Source organism: Lactuca sativa, chromosome 7 (genome assembly GCF_002870075.4).
Source record: "Lactuca sativa cultivar Salinas chromosome 7, Lsat_Salinas_v11, whole genome shotgun sequence".
Classification (NCBI taxonomy): Eukaryota; Viridiplantae; Streptophyta; class Magnoliopsida; order Asterales; family Asteraceae; genus Lactuca; species Lactuca sativa.
The window spans coordinates 102,367,718-102,383,432 of NC_056629.2; the positions used below are offsets into that span (position 1 = coordinate 102,367,718).

General features: G+C 32.2%; 1 protein-coding gene across 1 annotated transcript; it reads left to right on the plus strand.

Annotated features, from left to right (window-relative positions):
* Positions 1–8,649: 8,649 nt before the first annotated feature.
* On the plus strand, positions 8,650–11,218 carry LOC111889085 (uncharacterized). The gene is made up of 2 exons (XM_023885221.1): positions 8,650–9,615; positions 11,162–11,218. Exons 1-2 carry the CDS (start codon positions 8,650–8,652, stop codon positions 11,216–11,218), a joined length of 1,023 nt encoding a protein of 340 aa, XP_023740989.1.
* The last annotated feature ends 4,497 nt before the right edge of the window (positions 11,219–15,715 follow it).

Sequence of the window (15,715 nt, forward strand, 5' to 3'; positions counted from 1 at the left end):
ATAATTTTTTACTGTGTTATTCAAGTTGTTTGTTTTGATATAAGTGTTAGTAAGGAGCAATTCGAAGATGAAATCTAATTTAAGTGGGGGGGGGGGGGGGGGAGTTGTAACACCCGTAATCTAGAACATCAATTGTGTAAGAAATCCCCTTTTCTAAGGACCAACTCATCGAGTTGATGGTGGGCAACTCGATGTGTTTGAGGCTTTTGGGTCATGTGTTTTTATGGACCAACACGGTGAGTTGGTGAAGGAAACTGGACGAGTTGGACACTGATTTAGAAACCCTAATTTTAGGATTTTGCACCCTATTTAAACACCTTAAGTCTTAGGTGTTGGCCTCATTCCTAATCTCCACAGCCCCTAACTTTAATCTCGAAACCCTAGAGCCTCCTTGAGTGTTGTGAGCTCATTATGGGTGTGTTTTTGTGTGTTTGAAGCTCATTAAAGGAAGGGAAGCTTGGTGAAAGGTGGTGGTTCAAGTAGGAGCTTTCAGATCTTGATTCTCTGCTCCATTTCAAGCATATTTCGGGTATAATGTTCTAACCTTGCTTAATATTTGCTTAGATCTCTTCTTGGGTTAGAATGTATGATTTTATCCATGGATGGATGGTTAATGGGGAAGTAGAAGTCCGAAGTGTTTATTCTTTTAGATCTATGATCTTCATGAGCTCTTTTGGCATAAAGATGCCAACTTTATGGGTTTAAAGGGCTTCATGCATCCATTAAGTCTTTCATTTAGCCTTTTTGAGTTCTTGAGCTCCTTTTAGTCATGCTTAAGCATAAAGATGGAAACTTTATGTAGCCATCTAGCTATATAGGGTCAGATCTACATTTTGGGGTTTTGTCCTTGATGATTAAGTGCTTAATGGTTGATCCCTCACTCTTTTAAGTCTAAGGTTTGGGTTTGGACCACTTTGGGTTGTTCCTAGGGGTAAAGTTGGAAACTTTACCCTTCTTGATCTCATATTGGTCAAGATTTGAGTTGTGGAGTCCTTGGAGTTGATAATGTTCATTTAATGTATTAAGATGTAGGTTTCTGGTGAACTCGGCGAGTTTATGGATAAACTCAGAGTTTATGGATGAACTCGACGATTTGGCTCGACTTTTCCCAACTTCGCGGATTGCTAGATGAACTCAACGAGTTGAAGGATAAACTTAGCGAGTTGGGTCAGCTCACGTTATTGACTTTGACTTTTGACGTTAGCCTTTGACCAAGTTTGTTCCAAGGGGTATTAGAGGTAATTTAATTGTAATTAAGGGTTATATGGGCTTAGGATAAGGCCCATTGGGCCTTTGTGGATCTTTTGGAATTGGGCCTCAGTTTTGGTTCATGTTGGGGTTAGGGGTAAAATGAGCATTTTACCCCAAGTATGGTTGGTAGGCCTTGGGATGGATTCCTATTGATAATAGGGTGTTATTTTGATCTAATTGTTCGAAGGTGTCGTCATGGCAGCAACTAGGGATTTCTCTCGATGAGCTTCCACATACGGGGTGAGTCTCCTCACTATCTATGGGTTAAAGGAACCAATGCTGACCCATCTGGTTTATGTATGGTAGGAACACCCATGGCGTGACCCTTGGCATTTTGTATGGAAGACTAGGAGGCGGCTCCTGGAACTTGTCTGTTATAAATGTTAGCTAAGTAGTTGTATATTGTATGCTAGTTGTCTTTATGATATTTTCATAGAAGACCAGGAGGTGGCTCCTACAACTTGTCTGTAAGACCTAGGGTTGTGTCCCCCGACCTAGCAAGGAAGACCACGAGGCGGCACGTGACATAAAGGCAAGAGTCTGGTTTGTACATAGCACTCCTATTGAATATGCTTATGTGTGATATGTATGGCTCATGATTATGTATGTTATGCAAGGCTCGTTTGATATGTCAGTATGTGGTATTTGGGGGAACTCACTAAGCTGTGTGCTTACCGTTTGTGGTTTATGGTTTTAGGTACTTCCCTTTCGAAAGGAAAGGGCCTGACTTGATCGTAGCTCATACCCTTGTGTTTTCCGCAATGTGTGATCTTTGGGAATGAACTCTGATAATTGTCTTATTTTAAATATTTTTGAATGTTTGGATAAAGTTAAAATGGTGTTTTGATTATAATAAAAATGAAATTTTTACCCATGACTTTCGAGATGTTACAGAAAAATCTAATTTACTCCTAAACTAACTCTTAATTCCACTTATATCCAAGATGAGACTTGAACCATTGACCTTAAAGAGGGAGGGCAACACCTGATACGGTTAGGTTAGAAACCCTTTTGTTATATAAACTTCATATTTGTATTTAATAAAAGATGCATGTAAGCAAAACATGGATGTGCATTCCAACATGGATGCCTATTGCCATTCTAGGACACTCAATTTGGTCAATCGCTTACATATAACTTAAGTAGTCATATATATATATATATATATATATATATATATATATATATATATATATATATATATATATATATATATATATTTTGTAATTCTATGATGTTCATCTTTAATAATGTTTTAAAAGAAACTAAAGAGCTAATAGCCTAGCGGTACCAAGACTTAACAGGTAGATCCCCCTCAGCCAAAGCTTGAGGGTTCAAGTATCATTTGATACAAAATATAGATTTAGTAGTAGAATAGTGGATGCGTGTGTTAGCTGTTTTAAAAAAAATACATGTGACAAAAGTTCAATGACTTAGCTGAGATAAACAAGAATACATGTTATTCTATCACATTAAGCCTTTAACAATGTTTCAAATACATATTATGTAGACGTCATGTTAGCAAAACTTCACTATAAGTAAGTAGTAGGTCACTTGTAACGTGGGTAGTGATTGGAACACTTTTTTGCAAAAGTACAATATATTAAAATATACTAAAAATGTTGGTTGCTTAGGTGAGACAAATAAAAAAGTTAGTTGCTATTCAACCCATACAAAGATTAGAATGTTGTTTGTGGTTAGCTTTTTTAGTATTTAATATATATATATATATATATATATATATATATATATATATATATATATATATATATATATATATATATATATATATATATATATATATATATATATAAAGGTTAGAAACAATTCAAACCAAAGTAAAGATATATTTTGAATATAAAAGGAAAAATGAAGGGCTAGTGTAGTAAGTTAATTCCAATTTGATTTGATACAACTATTTCTTCTCCAGCACCAACCATTACCGCACAATACATTCCCCATGGTGTGGTGTTATCGCACATGTGTGGTGCCACATGGCACTAACCGCATTGTGCGGTGTGCCCATACCCTTAAGTCGGAGTAAAATAAACTTACTTAGAATCCTATATCTAGATAGAAGTTATTGCCTCTAAAGTTCCTTTATTCGAAGGACTTCCCACGAGTCAACATGATAAGTGAATTCCAAGACCATCAAATGCACCTAATTTTACAATTTAATAAAGTAGAATACCAATCTCATCAAATAATAAACAAGGTTGATTTGAGAAAACATAATTATGTTAGAAATTAATAACTAAATTGAACAAATAAGAAATTGATTTCAAGTCGTATACATTTCATGAACAAATAAGAAATTGATTTCATGTTGTATGTATTTCTTTGGTGTTATCGCACATGTGCATATGGGGTGGAAAGTATATAGGAGTAGAGATGGGGATATATGAGATGGGTTGGTAGGTTTCATAAGGTAAAAAGTAGAATACACATATGCACCACTTTCGCTATGAAGTTCTTGCTTTTGGTTCGTTATTAACCAAATTTTTAAATATTTATTACAATAATATTTTTTATGTTAGTGTATATTCGATAAACAATATAAAATTTCTCTTATTAGTAAAGGTTTAAGTTTTAAATCAATTATATATAAAATTTATAGATTTATAAAAATAACTAATTACCATCAATGTATATATATGTATTTTCCTAATACCAACATATGGCACACAACAATATGCAGGTCCGGTTCGGAGGATTCAAAAGCCTAGGACGGAGAGAATAAAAAAAGCCCTTAGGCCTTAACGTGTAACGAATTAAATTACATAAACTAATTCTTTTTATTAAAATAACGATAAACTTTATAGCAATAAACATAGCAAAATCATAGTATTTTAATGATTAATTATATATTGTAAGAGCTATCCGACGACCCGTGAAACTCTCCTAACATTCTTGATAATCAAATAACCTAATTTATGATAAACAATTTTACAAGTAACATAATCTAGTAACGATAATATGATAAAGTGGTATTTGATTCTTTAAATACTCATGATTTCTAAATTCAAACAATTATACAATAAACATAATTACATAAATACCTAATCTCATTCTCATAATTCAATTTCAGTTTCTAATAGTAATAATTTTTTCAATCATTCATTATAATCTAATTGAATCATATTTCAGAATAAAATTAAGATTTCATAATCTGATTAGTGATAATAAACTACTAAATTGATTTCTATGATTTTTGAATCCGAGAAATTGATAAGATTTCATTCACTCATGTTTAAACATTCTATTAAACTGATTTCTATAATGATAATAAACTATTAAACCGATAATCTATGAATCATTCAAGTATGAAATTGACAATTATAAACTTATAATCCTCAATTTCTCATAAATCGTAATCTATTAGACTAATAACTATTATAATATTACCTGATTAGTGATTTGCAGGACTGCAGGAGATCAGATAATTGTCTAATCGATCCTTGTTGTTACTGTCTTACTGATTGGTGATTGCTGAAAGTTAAGTTGATGTGGCTTTGTTGTTGTCGTGGTGTCGCCCTACCCTGCTCACCGATGGTTGCTTTTTTTTTTAATGATGATTTCTGGCTTCTTTTCGTCGAATGTTGATACTCGATGCCGCCTTGTGCAGTTGTGCCTTCTCCCGTACGCGATGCTAATGGTCCTGGACTGGTTTGCATTTGGATTAGGCTGAAAACTATATATACTATTTTAAAAAAATTGGGCCCCTGAAAATTATGAGCCCTGTTCCTATGCTCTTCTTTCCCTTGGTCTAAACCGGGCCTGACAATATGTCTCATATAACTAACTTTTATATTATTTTTAGTGAGTTTCATTTTCTTTTTATAATATATAGTACACGTGAGACCAACGTATTATACGAGTTGATTAAAAATAAGTTAAATATGAATTTGTAAACATTAAACATTTTGTAAAATAAAATTTTGAAATAAATACAAACAAAATTATGAATAAATAATTAATTCAATCTATACTGATAGGAAAACTATTAACATATTTTAAATCGATGTAAACAACATTAATATTTTTTGAAAATGATAGATGAGTAGATGTTAATTTCGAATTTTGAAATCAAATGGATGTGTTTTATGAGCTAGAATATTTGAAACTATCAATGATTTTGTCCTTAGGATTAGGATTAGAATAAAAAAAGAAAAAACATGTTAATTGCAATTTATTATCACATTCATTATATTAATACATTATATATATAAATATGTATAAATAGAAGTATTATATGTGTTTTTATTTTTAAAAATTGAAAAACCAAAAATTGGCATATGAATAATATTTATTTTAAAAATACCATAAAATGATAAATATCAAAACTCACTAGAGATGGACAGGAAAACATCTTGACTTATTAGATATAAATTTTATTGGTTTTATTGTTGATATTGTTAAATTAACATGATGTATATGTTTGAAAGACTTTGAAACTGTAGTTATAATTGACTTCAAAATATACAAGGTGATTGTGATTTTTAGTTCGAGTTTTTTGATGAAAATTTTATTATGACCGCATAATATGTAATGTGATGACCGATTTATAATTTATCTAACATATTGAGATCAAACTTATAAAGTTTATATCATATTTGTCAAATATTGTCATCACACAATTTTTATTTTGTACAACTTTATATCACATTAAAAGCATTTTTCTTGACTAAAAAGTATATTTTAGACTGACATTCCGAACTGAAATCCCCGTTCCATATAGGAAAAAAAATCAATTCCGGTATTTCGATAACAAGTTAAAAATCAGATGAATAGTTTCGTAAATTTTTAAAAAATTGTTTTATGCTTAACACAATCTATCAAAAGTTGAAGAAATTAGACATCTCGGACGTGTCAAAACATATAATATGTATTTTTTTTTTCATTTGCACCAAATACTTTTCAAAAAACTTTACCAATATCCAAATTGTCTTTTCAAAATGTTTAATATCATCCATTCTTTGATAACATGGCTCATGTAAAACCTTGGTATTGTATCTACTTCATGGTTGCTAGTTTTTAATTTTGTTAGATTTTAGTAAAAGAAGCATTTCCTTGGAATTCCGAAATTGCTCGTTTGATTTCAAATTTGTTTTTGAAATTCTTGTATCTTGTTATTTATTTATTTATTTTTCTTTTATGTATTGTATTTGGCTAAAAAAATGATTTTGATGTTATATAAAGTTAGTCTGGAATGTCACATTCTAGAAAAAAAAAACATTTTTTCAAAACACAAAAAACTTGGTCATTTTGATTGTTTATTTTTTTTAAGCAAAAAACAAACTTAGCATAATTCTATAATCATTTGCTAAAAAGGTAAAATAAAAAATTAAGAAATGACGCAAATATCCAATGAAATCGCAAGTGGCCGTTACGGCTACAATTTCATCAAAAATATAAAAAATAATTTCGATTTTTACATGAAAAAAACGAAAATTTATGTCATTTTGTGATTTCCTCTCCAGAATATCATCTTGGATTTTTTTTCTCATAAAGTGAAATTTTACAAATATTTAATACATAGTTTAATTATGCATTAGACACTTACACAATTTCACTTGAAAAGATAAAATCTCATATAAGATTTTGGATTTTGGAGGTAGAATCTTAGATGCCAGATGTCATTTGTATTTCGTTATACAAAAATGGCAAACTTTGAATAAAAAAAATACTTTTAACGAAATCTCAAACCATGAGCCCCATTTGTACGTGATTTCATTATTTGTTTCAACCTTTTTTTCTTACTATTTTTTAACAAATAATTAAAAAACTAGGCTAAATTTGTCTTGTTCTCTATTCGTAGTGGTTCTTTTTACTGACATCCAAAATTTCCTTTACTCACATGTGGCATGATTCATAAATTTAAACAACCCATGTTATTGCCTAAATTTTCAACCATTTTGACAATTTCACATGACATCAACCACTTCTTTATACTCATGTTGTTATTTATCCAAACGCCAAACCAATTCTTATATAGATGAAAAGTTACAAAAATTGTCAGTTTCCCTTTGAGATTGTTAAGTGTTTGTTTATGTCAAACACCATAATATTGTTGCTAAATGCTAAATAACTAAACTAAAAACCAGATTAACTAATTAAATGTGTTTGGTTAATTTAAAAGTTGTTCAACCTAGCTATGGCAAACCAGAACCATATATAAATTTAGGAGTACCATTTTCAATATGAAAAAACATATTACTTAGCATATTATATTTGTATTTTGAAACATCTAATTGATGATATAACATCTTTATGTCTTTTAATCAAATAAATAAATAAATAATGATGTTTGAGGATGTACCATTTTCATGCAAAAAACATATTACTTAGCATATTATATTTGAATTTCGAAATATCTAATTGATGAAATATTTATGTTTTTAATCAAAATATATTTTTTAATAATATTTGAGGATGTACCATTTTCATGAAAAAACATATTACTTATGGTTTTTAACAGATCGAATAAATCCAAAAATCCATCAACTCCTACCCATTGAGCTTATATAGTAGAATGTGTTTGGTGATCACCATAAAAGCGTTTGTAGTTCCTTTTCTTATATTGAGGATGACCAAATCTCTTTAATGCATTCTCTTGTGCTTTTCAGATTCTGTAAGACCAAAATGGAACAAAGCTTCCTCTTTCCAAAATCGAAATTATATATATTTGTAGTAAGAGGAAGCTTCGTGGAAGCTACCCCAAGTCCCCAACGCCCCCATCTTTTTTCTTTGTAAATCAGTAAAAGAGATCAACATATTTCATACCCTCCATCAATTTCTTATTTCAATTAAAGAGTTAGCAGCATCATATATACAAGTCAAGAAAATGACAGGTCAGAGAATGAAAACCTAGCTGGAAAGGAGAATTCAAACTTCACATTGATTTTGATTAATTAGTAGTTATTTGTGTAACTTGGTATGTTTGGTGCACGCCGGAATAATTCTTGAGGGACTAAGTGAGTAAATTGTGGAATCTGCAGGACTGGACGTGAGTGAATGCTTGAGTGGAGCTTGGAGGGTTGTACCTTGTAGGCTGTAGCTATGTGTAGGCAAGGTGCATTAAAGAGTGACGTTCGGGGTATACAAATATACGTGTATAATCCCACATAGGACTATAGGAGACGTATTAGATCTCTTTAGTATGTATGCTATATTTACAGAAAATTTGCTGAGTTACCTTTTGTCATTCTCATCTTTTCTCAAGAGTTTTCACTCATCTTCTTCTTTAGTAGTTCTTATGTTTTAGGGTTTCTTGTAGACCTTTAAACGTATTTAACATTTTGTGTTTATGTGAGATCATAATTTGTAGTGAGGATCTCATTGTGATCATTGTTTCTTCGTAATAAAGAGGTTATCATTTTTTACAATATTACTTCAAATATGAGCTCAGACGAAGAAAAGTATAATCAAACAATGATGTACAGTGGGATCTACTACATCTCATTAACATCATTGTTTTGCATTTTCCCCATGCTAGCCGACTTGTTCAATGGCTTCTGTGAAGGAAGATTTTGGTTTCCACCCAAGTATTTCTCTCTTAACGTAGTTTCCATCACTGCAATAAATGTCCTGATTGTGATGAAACTCCCTATGGGTTTGTATATTCAGGGCCAAGTAGCCAAGCTAGGAAGCATGGCGACTATGGCGTTCATGTCCACCATGGTGGCTAACATGCTCCCTTCTTTGGGATATATGGACAACAAGACACTTGTTGATAGTGTCATAGGTTTTACTATTCCAATTATCCTCGTAATTGTGGATAGTTTTATGGAGTTTAATACCGGTGTTATTAGCCACGTAAAAAATTTAGCATACACCCTCATCGCTATGCTAGTCTTCTTACTAATAATTTTGATTTCTGCTGCTATAGCAATTCCTTCTCTTAAGCAGATTTTAGAAGCCCGGTATCAAGCCACTAGCCAAAGAGTGTCAAGAAATCAACGTCCAGAAGATAGATTCAATGTGGAGAAGCTGAGAGAATATGTGAAAATACATCTAATCTTGGCAGAAACTTGCGACCCTCAGTTTGCTTTGGCTAGTAGTCCATTATCCTCTACTTCTGGCTTAATTTGCTTACTTGTTTTAATCATCTACATACCTGTGGCTGCGTTAGTATTGATAACAGATCATGAGAGAATGTCGGGATCTCGTTATAGATGGTGGCCAACCATTACAATACAGTCTATTGGAGTTGTAGTGGGTTCCATTGCTCCGATATGTAGATATTTCACAGCCACTCGTTTGGAAACTTCTGCTGTTTTTAAAGTAGAAGAGTATTGGACACTAAAGTTGAGCGAGTGGAAAGAAAGTCGTATCTCTTTTCTATCAAATGGCCGATCAAGGAATGTAATCTTTAAATTGAAAAACCACATTCTCAGTCTTTGGATTGGATTTCAGAAGGGCATTGTTGTAATGTGCCAAATAATAGGCATCATCCCCATCCACATAGTTGTTCTAATATGTGTCGCTTATTGTTATTTCATGTCATTATAGGAAGTTGGAAATTTGCGGCTTGCTCCACCCTTAAGGGGTGATTTCTTATATATTGTATGTTACTATGTTGTGATGATTCTTAATGTATGTATCTAGATATTTGGCTCGTTGGATGTAGTCGTATGGTACTTGATGTGTATGTTCTAACGGTTTTTAGAATCATGCTCGGTCTAAATTGAAACTGATCAAGTGAAAAAATGAATGAAAGATAACAAAGTGCATGGTGATTTTTCTCCTTTAATTTTCCTTTAGAAAAGGTCTATATGACTATATGACTATATGTTATCTTTCACGGGAAAATGACTTAAAAGCCCAATGAAGTTTCCAAGCCATTCAAAAAACCTCAATCATGTTTTGTCTGTTCAAAAAAACCCAACGAACTTAACATTTTGTCTAAAAAGTCCAACAAAGCTCCAAACCGTTCAGAAAATTCCAATCTTGTTTCGTTTTAGTTCGTTGAATTTTTTTGAACAGTTAAAACATGATTGAAGTTTTTTAAACGTTTTGGAAACTTCGTTGGTTTAACACGTCATTTTTCCGATACGGTAATAAGTCACGTCATCCGTTTCTCTTATTTGACTTTCAGGAAAGTGTAACTTAGTTGGGCTTTTTAGACAAAATGTTAAGTTTGTTGGGTTTTTTTGAACAGACAAAACATGATTGAGATTTTTTTGAACGGTTTGGAAACTTCATTGGGCTTTTAAGTCATTTTCAATATCTTTCACCATTAAAGAAACTTTGAGAGAAAGAAGATGAAAGAGAAGATGATATTCGAATCTAACTCATTACAATGATCTAACCGAGCTAAATACATTCACTCATAAATAACTCTTTCTAACTAACAGAATTAACAAACTTCAGTATGAAATTACAACCATGCCCTTCAACTAACTAACTAACTGTCATTTCTAACACTATATCAGTATCTATTTAGCACAAGGTTGCAACATGCCCGCATCATTGGATAACATGAGCCTGCAGAAATAACAAAAAATAAGTAACATGTCGAAACTGGGGAATTTCAAGTAGTTTGAGCAGGGAAGGATAAATATGGATAAATGTTTAGAAAATGTCAGTATTACGGTGCAACCCTGAAAACTTAAGAATTCATTATTAATCGATTGAACTTTAACCGTGTTATGGCCTATCTCTCGGTTCTAGCGGAGACCAACTAACTTCAATAAACATAGATAACTGGAAATTTTAATTAGCAGATCGGCTTTCGTGAGTGAGGAAAAATCAAGCGTCCAAAATGGACTCACATTCTATTTTAGGAAAGGGAAGTAAGCCTTTCAAGTGAAAGTTGGACAAAACCAAAAGGATGGCATGAACTCTTCAGTCTTTCTTTTTTTTTTTTTTTTTTTTTTTTTTTAAATCTTTCTTTTTGATCCCTCGGTAGATGCACAAAAGACAGTCTCCATGCTTGACAGCCATCCACCTCAATGGCGACTTTTGAATATTATAAGACTGTATATTACTAGCTTTTCTTTTGTACTACCTTTGTTTATATCTCATTTAACCGTTGCTTTCGCTTGAGACATGAACTCCATGGTACAAAAAATCAAAAACCATTTGCAGCTTTAAAATATGGGAACCATGCATACTTTCATGCTTTTCTTTTGAATTGTCCATAGGTACGAAGATAGCCTATAAATGATAGTCACCGTACATACGTGCCATCCCATTAAATGCATTAATTATTTCATGAATCTCCTTTTCCATAAGATTGGAGGGAGTCATTTCGGCAACCATCTTTGTTGGCTCGGTAAGAAACATACCGCAACCTTGGCATGCTGAGTGTTGAGCCCCAACTCGGTAGATTCTTGCCACATCCACCCTCTCTCCTCCATACAATTTATGACCGTTTTTACCCCAAAAATCCAAAAAAGTTGAGAATGCAAAAATATTTATGGATCAATCATTTTACAAGGATATATTAAGTATTTGCATATTTAATTTAAATTATAACAAATTAAATTCAAATCTTAATCTCCTTAATTTTAGTTACTTAAAATAATAGATTAACTGAATTTTTATTTTATTTTTTATTAATATTTGACAAAAATAATATTTATTATTTTTTTTGTTAAAAAAGTCATTTTTTATAATTTGTCATTCATTATATAATATTAATTATAAATGAGTAAAACACGTTTGTAATTATAAAACTATAAATTTGTAAGGAAAAATGACACAAACGTCTTACGAACTTTTTAGGATTGGTTCATTTACTTCCAAAACTATTTATGTGGCCTTATGAAGGAATAAAGTCGATGTCTACCTGCTTTTTTGGTCATTAGTACCTAATATAGCATGTATCCTAAGCCACATAAACATTTTCAGCTGATGTTGCTTCTTTCATATCCAATTAAAAGTCAAAGAAGTAATTTCAAATAAATGTTTGAATAATTGACCAAATACAAAGTATCCCATTGTCAATACAAATTATCCCATCATCAATAACAATTAATTGACCAAATACAAATTATCCCATCGTCGATACAAATTATCCCATCGACTAAATGTTTGAATATGATTTTTAATTAATATATTATTTCCATAATACATTAATAAATCATTTATTTTGATTTCTAATTAATTATTAACCAAGTAATAAATTCATTAATCATTCTTCTCTATCTAAAAGTTATCCTATTAAATTGCCATGTTTGAAGGCAACCCAAAAAGACTGTGCTATTATTAATTTAAGTTTATAGCAATTATAAGTATGAGCTTAGACACCTAATCCAACAATAACATTATCTAAAACTCAATACAGTCATTCTTCTATCTAATATTAGTCGTTTAAATCTCAAAAAAATCATCTAAAATTTTGAGTTACTTACCAGCACCAATGTAAGCAACATACGATGAGAAAAGGATAGCCAAAGGAAAAAACGCAATCATCAAGTTATAATAAACAACTTGATCCTTAAATTTGAAATTTCTATCCTCACGATTGTTATTTATTGTGGATTCAATTTGATGATGTTTGCAAAAAGGGAGGTGTAGAAGATCACTAGGGAAACCGATTTTGAAGCTGATTGTCAATGACCATTTTTCTCTGCACCAGCATCATTAGGTACCCTAATCCACCCCAAAGCTCTCTCCAGACCATTTTTTCCTACTTTCTCGTTGATTTCTTACTTCCACCAGTCCAACTCTTCCATATCCTCCACCGAAATATCCTTTCCGACCATTAAACCATTAATTGCGTTCACTACTTGAAAAGAAGGTGAACTTGATGAAAATTTGAACAAAATTATACAAATTGAACACCAATAGACCAAGTTACCCCTTCATGGGAGGAGAAGAGGGTCAAAGGAATTATAGTCTATCTGGCATATTAATTTAGTGACATGGTAAGGGGTAACCGGGTTACCCCTTCATAATATCCAAAAGGACTTAATAGACCAGAAAAAATGACTTTACTCTCTCATAAATCCACAAAAATAGTTTAGGGACTAAATGGACCAGTCCCAGAAAGTTCGTAGGACACTTGTGTCATTTTCCCAAGTTGTAATCGTAAATGAATAAAACACAATTTAAAAATAATTTTTTTTATTTATAAATAAGTAAAAAAAAATAAACTCTATTCATTATTAAAAGTTGTTATATTCATAAATAAAGTTTCCAAAGATTGAGTTTATACATTTATATACTTATAATCATAAATGAATATGCCAAGACTAGTTTATATATTTATACATTATTATATTCAACAATGATTAAACAACTTAAAAGGAAAAAAAATATGGAAAAATTCATCCATCCATCAACCATTTTCTTGAATTGGCTGCAACTTCATTCTTTTATTTGGATCAAATGGCTGCTTGTGTAATGAGCACCGGTGATACCGAGAAAATGATAGCATTCCTTTTTCTTTGATAAATAAAGCATCACAAAAATATGACCCAAAAATTTCAATTTTAATTTAAATAAAACAATATTCCAAAAGCATTGTTCATATAACCCAGTGAAAATTAAGTATATCAAACATCATACTAATCAGAGTATGTCTCAAAAGCGAATTTCATATGGTGTGTGCGATGCAGTGAACCTGAGCTCTTCCCCTTGGAACTGGAAGTACCTTAGACATAACTAAAAACCGTAAGCACAAAGCCTAGTGAGTTCCTCAAAATACCACATACCTGTTGGATTAGTTGTCTAAGCCCATAACTATAAATTGGTATGTACTTGAATTGATGGTAGCACAATCCTTTTCGGTTGCCTTCGAACGTGTTTGATAGGAAAAATAATTCTCATTAATAAGTATAATGAAATTAATAGTGTAACTAAATGCTTTTATTAAATTCCCAATCATAGTTACTTTAAGAAAATGTGAATTTGATGCTAATCCATGAAATTGCATATTACACTTTATAAGTCATTAGTAGAGCGTGTGTGGTTAACCGACACACTAATATGGACTAATAAAGGGTGACAATGACTGTCTCGTAAATTATTATTTATTAATGGAGCGTGTGTGGTTAACCGACACATTAATTAGGTGATAAATGGCATCGAGAGTACCAAGCTAATTTGCATGGTTATTTACACCTTGTTTGTGATCCTCGGTATCCCAGTCACAAATGGAAAGGGAAAAATCGACATTAAACATGACATTGAATAGTTTAATGAATCTCAAAAGATCTAGGAATTTCATTTAAAGCCTAATTCGTTCAAATTTCATTTTTCGTGGTGAAATTGGTAAAACGTCATTTGCCTACCTTTAAATAATTTATAATTGGACTACGACATCCCTTTTCTGAATTATGAATTATTTAGTTGGGTCCTAGCCTTAATATTTAATTTGGGTGTTATATTAAGGATTTTCTTATCTAATCAAAACGTATCCTTCTTCTTTTTCAGATGTCAACTTTCTTATGGTTCCTCCAACAATACCAATAACTCCTACAACAACTTCTCTCTCTTGGGCATTTTCTCAAAAGTCACTTTTGATGGCACCAATTACAATGATTGGATGCGAAACATCAAGATGGATTTGCATTTCGAGGACAAAGAGTATGAGGAGCTGGTTGGGTTTGATGAAGAAAAGGTGTAAAATTCGAAAAAGTCTTGAAAATTTTAAACTTTTGAAGTAACCACAAAACCATTATTTATTACAATTTGTTTTCAAAATAAGTTCCACATCAGAGTTTTTCCAGAAATCATAAAACAAAACACGAGGAGGTGCACGATCAAGCCTTCGCCTTCCCGCGATCATATGAGGTACCTGAAACATAATCCAAAACTGTAAGCCCACAACATAGTGAGTTCCCCCAAAATACCACAACAATATATAATCATAAATATCGCTGCAACAACACGCATACAAAACCTTCAGTATGTCTGGACCACCACATCGGGCCTTCAGCATGTCTGGACCATTCTCCGGGCCTTTGGCCTGACTGGTTCGCATTGCAGGTCTTCAGTCTATCTGGGCCACCCTAGGTCTATTGGCCTTCAGCACCAAGCATGACCGCCTTAACCCAACCATACAAATGTCGACATACCCATTACTCATAAACACAAAATCAATCAACTGACAAGCAAAAATCATACAGATCAATAAGCATAGCATCGTCCTATCTACTAGGATTTAGATCTAACCAATCACTACAGTACTCAATCAGCCTTGGTGCCTTCGACCTATAAGTACAGTGAGGAAGACTCACCTCATAAGTAGTGTAAAAATGATAATGTCTGAATCCGAATCTCATCTCCTGGCTCAAAGCCTACAACCATCATGAATAATCCTATCAAAATCCTGAAATACACAAAATGCCCTCAAAGGTCCAACTTGGTCAACCATGGTCAACATCAAGTCATCGATCAAGGTCACAGTCCATGTTGACCGAACTTGTTGAGTGCACCTATGAACTCGTCGAGTTTCTACAGTTACTCAGAAAGTCGGAGAAAACCCTAGCCAACTCGCCGAGTTCGCTGGACA

Excerpts from the sequence above, each read along its gene's own strand:
- LOC111889085 (XM_023885221.1), top strand. The coding sequence starts at position 8,650 with ATGAGCTCAGACGAAGAAAAGTATAATCAAACAATGATGTACAGTGGG. Across the intron at positions 9,616-11,161 it reads CAAATGGCCGATCAAGGAAT|ATGCACAAAAGACAGTCTCC; the intron begins GTAATCTTTAAA and ends ATCCCTCGGTAG.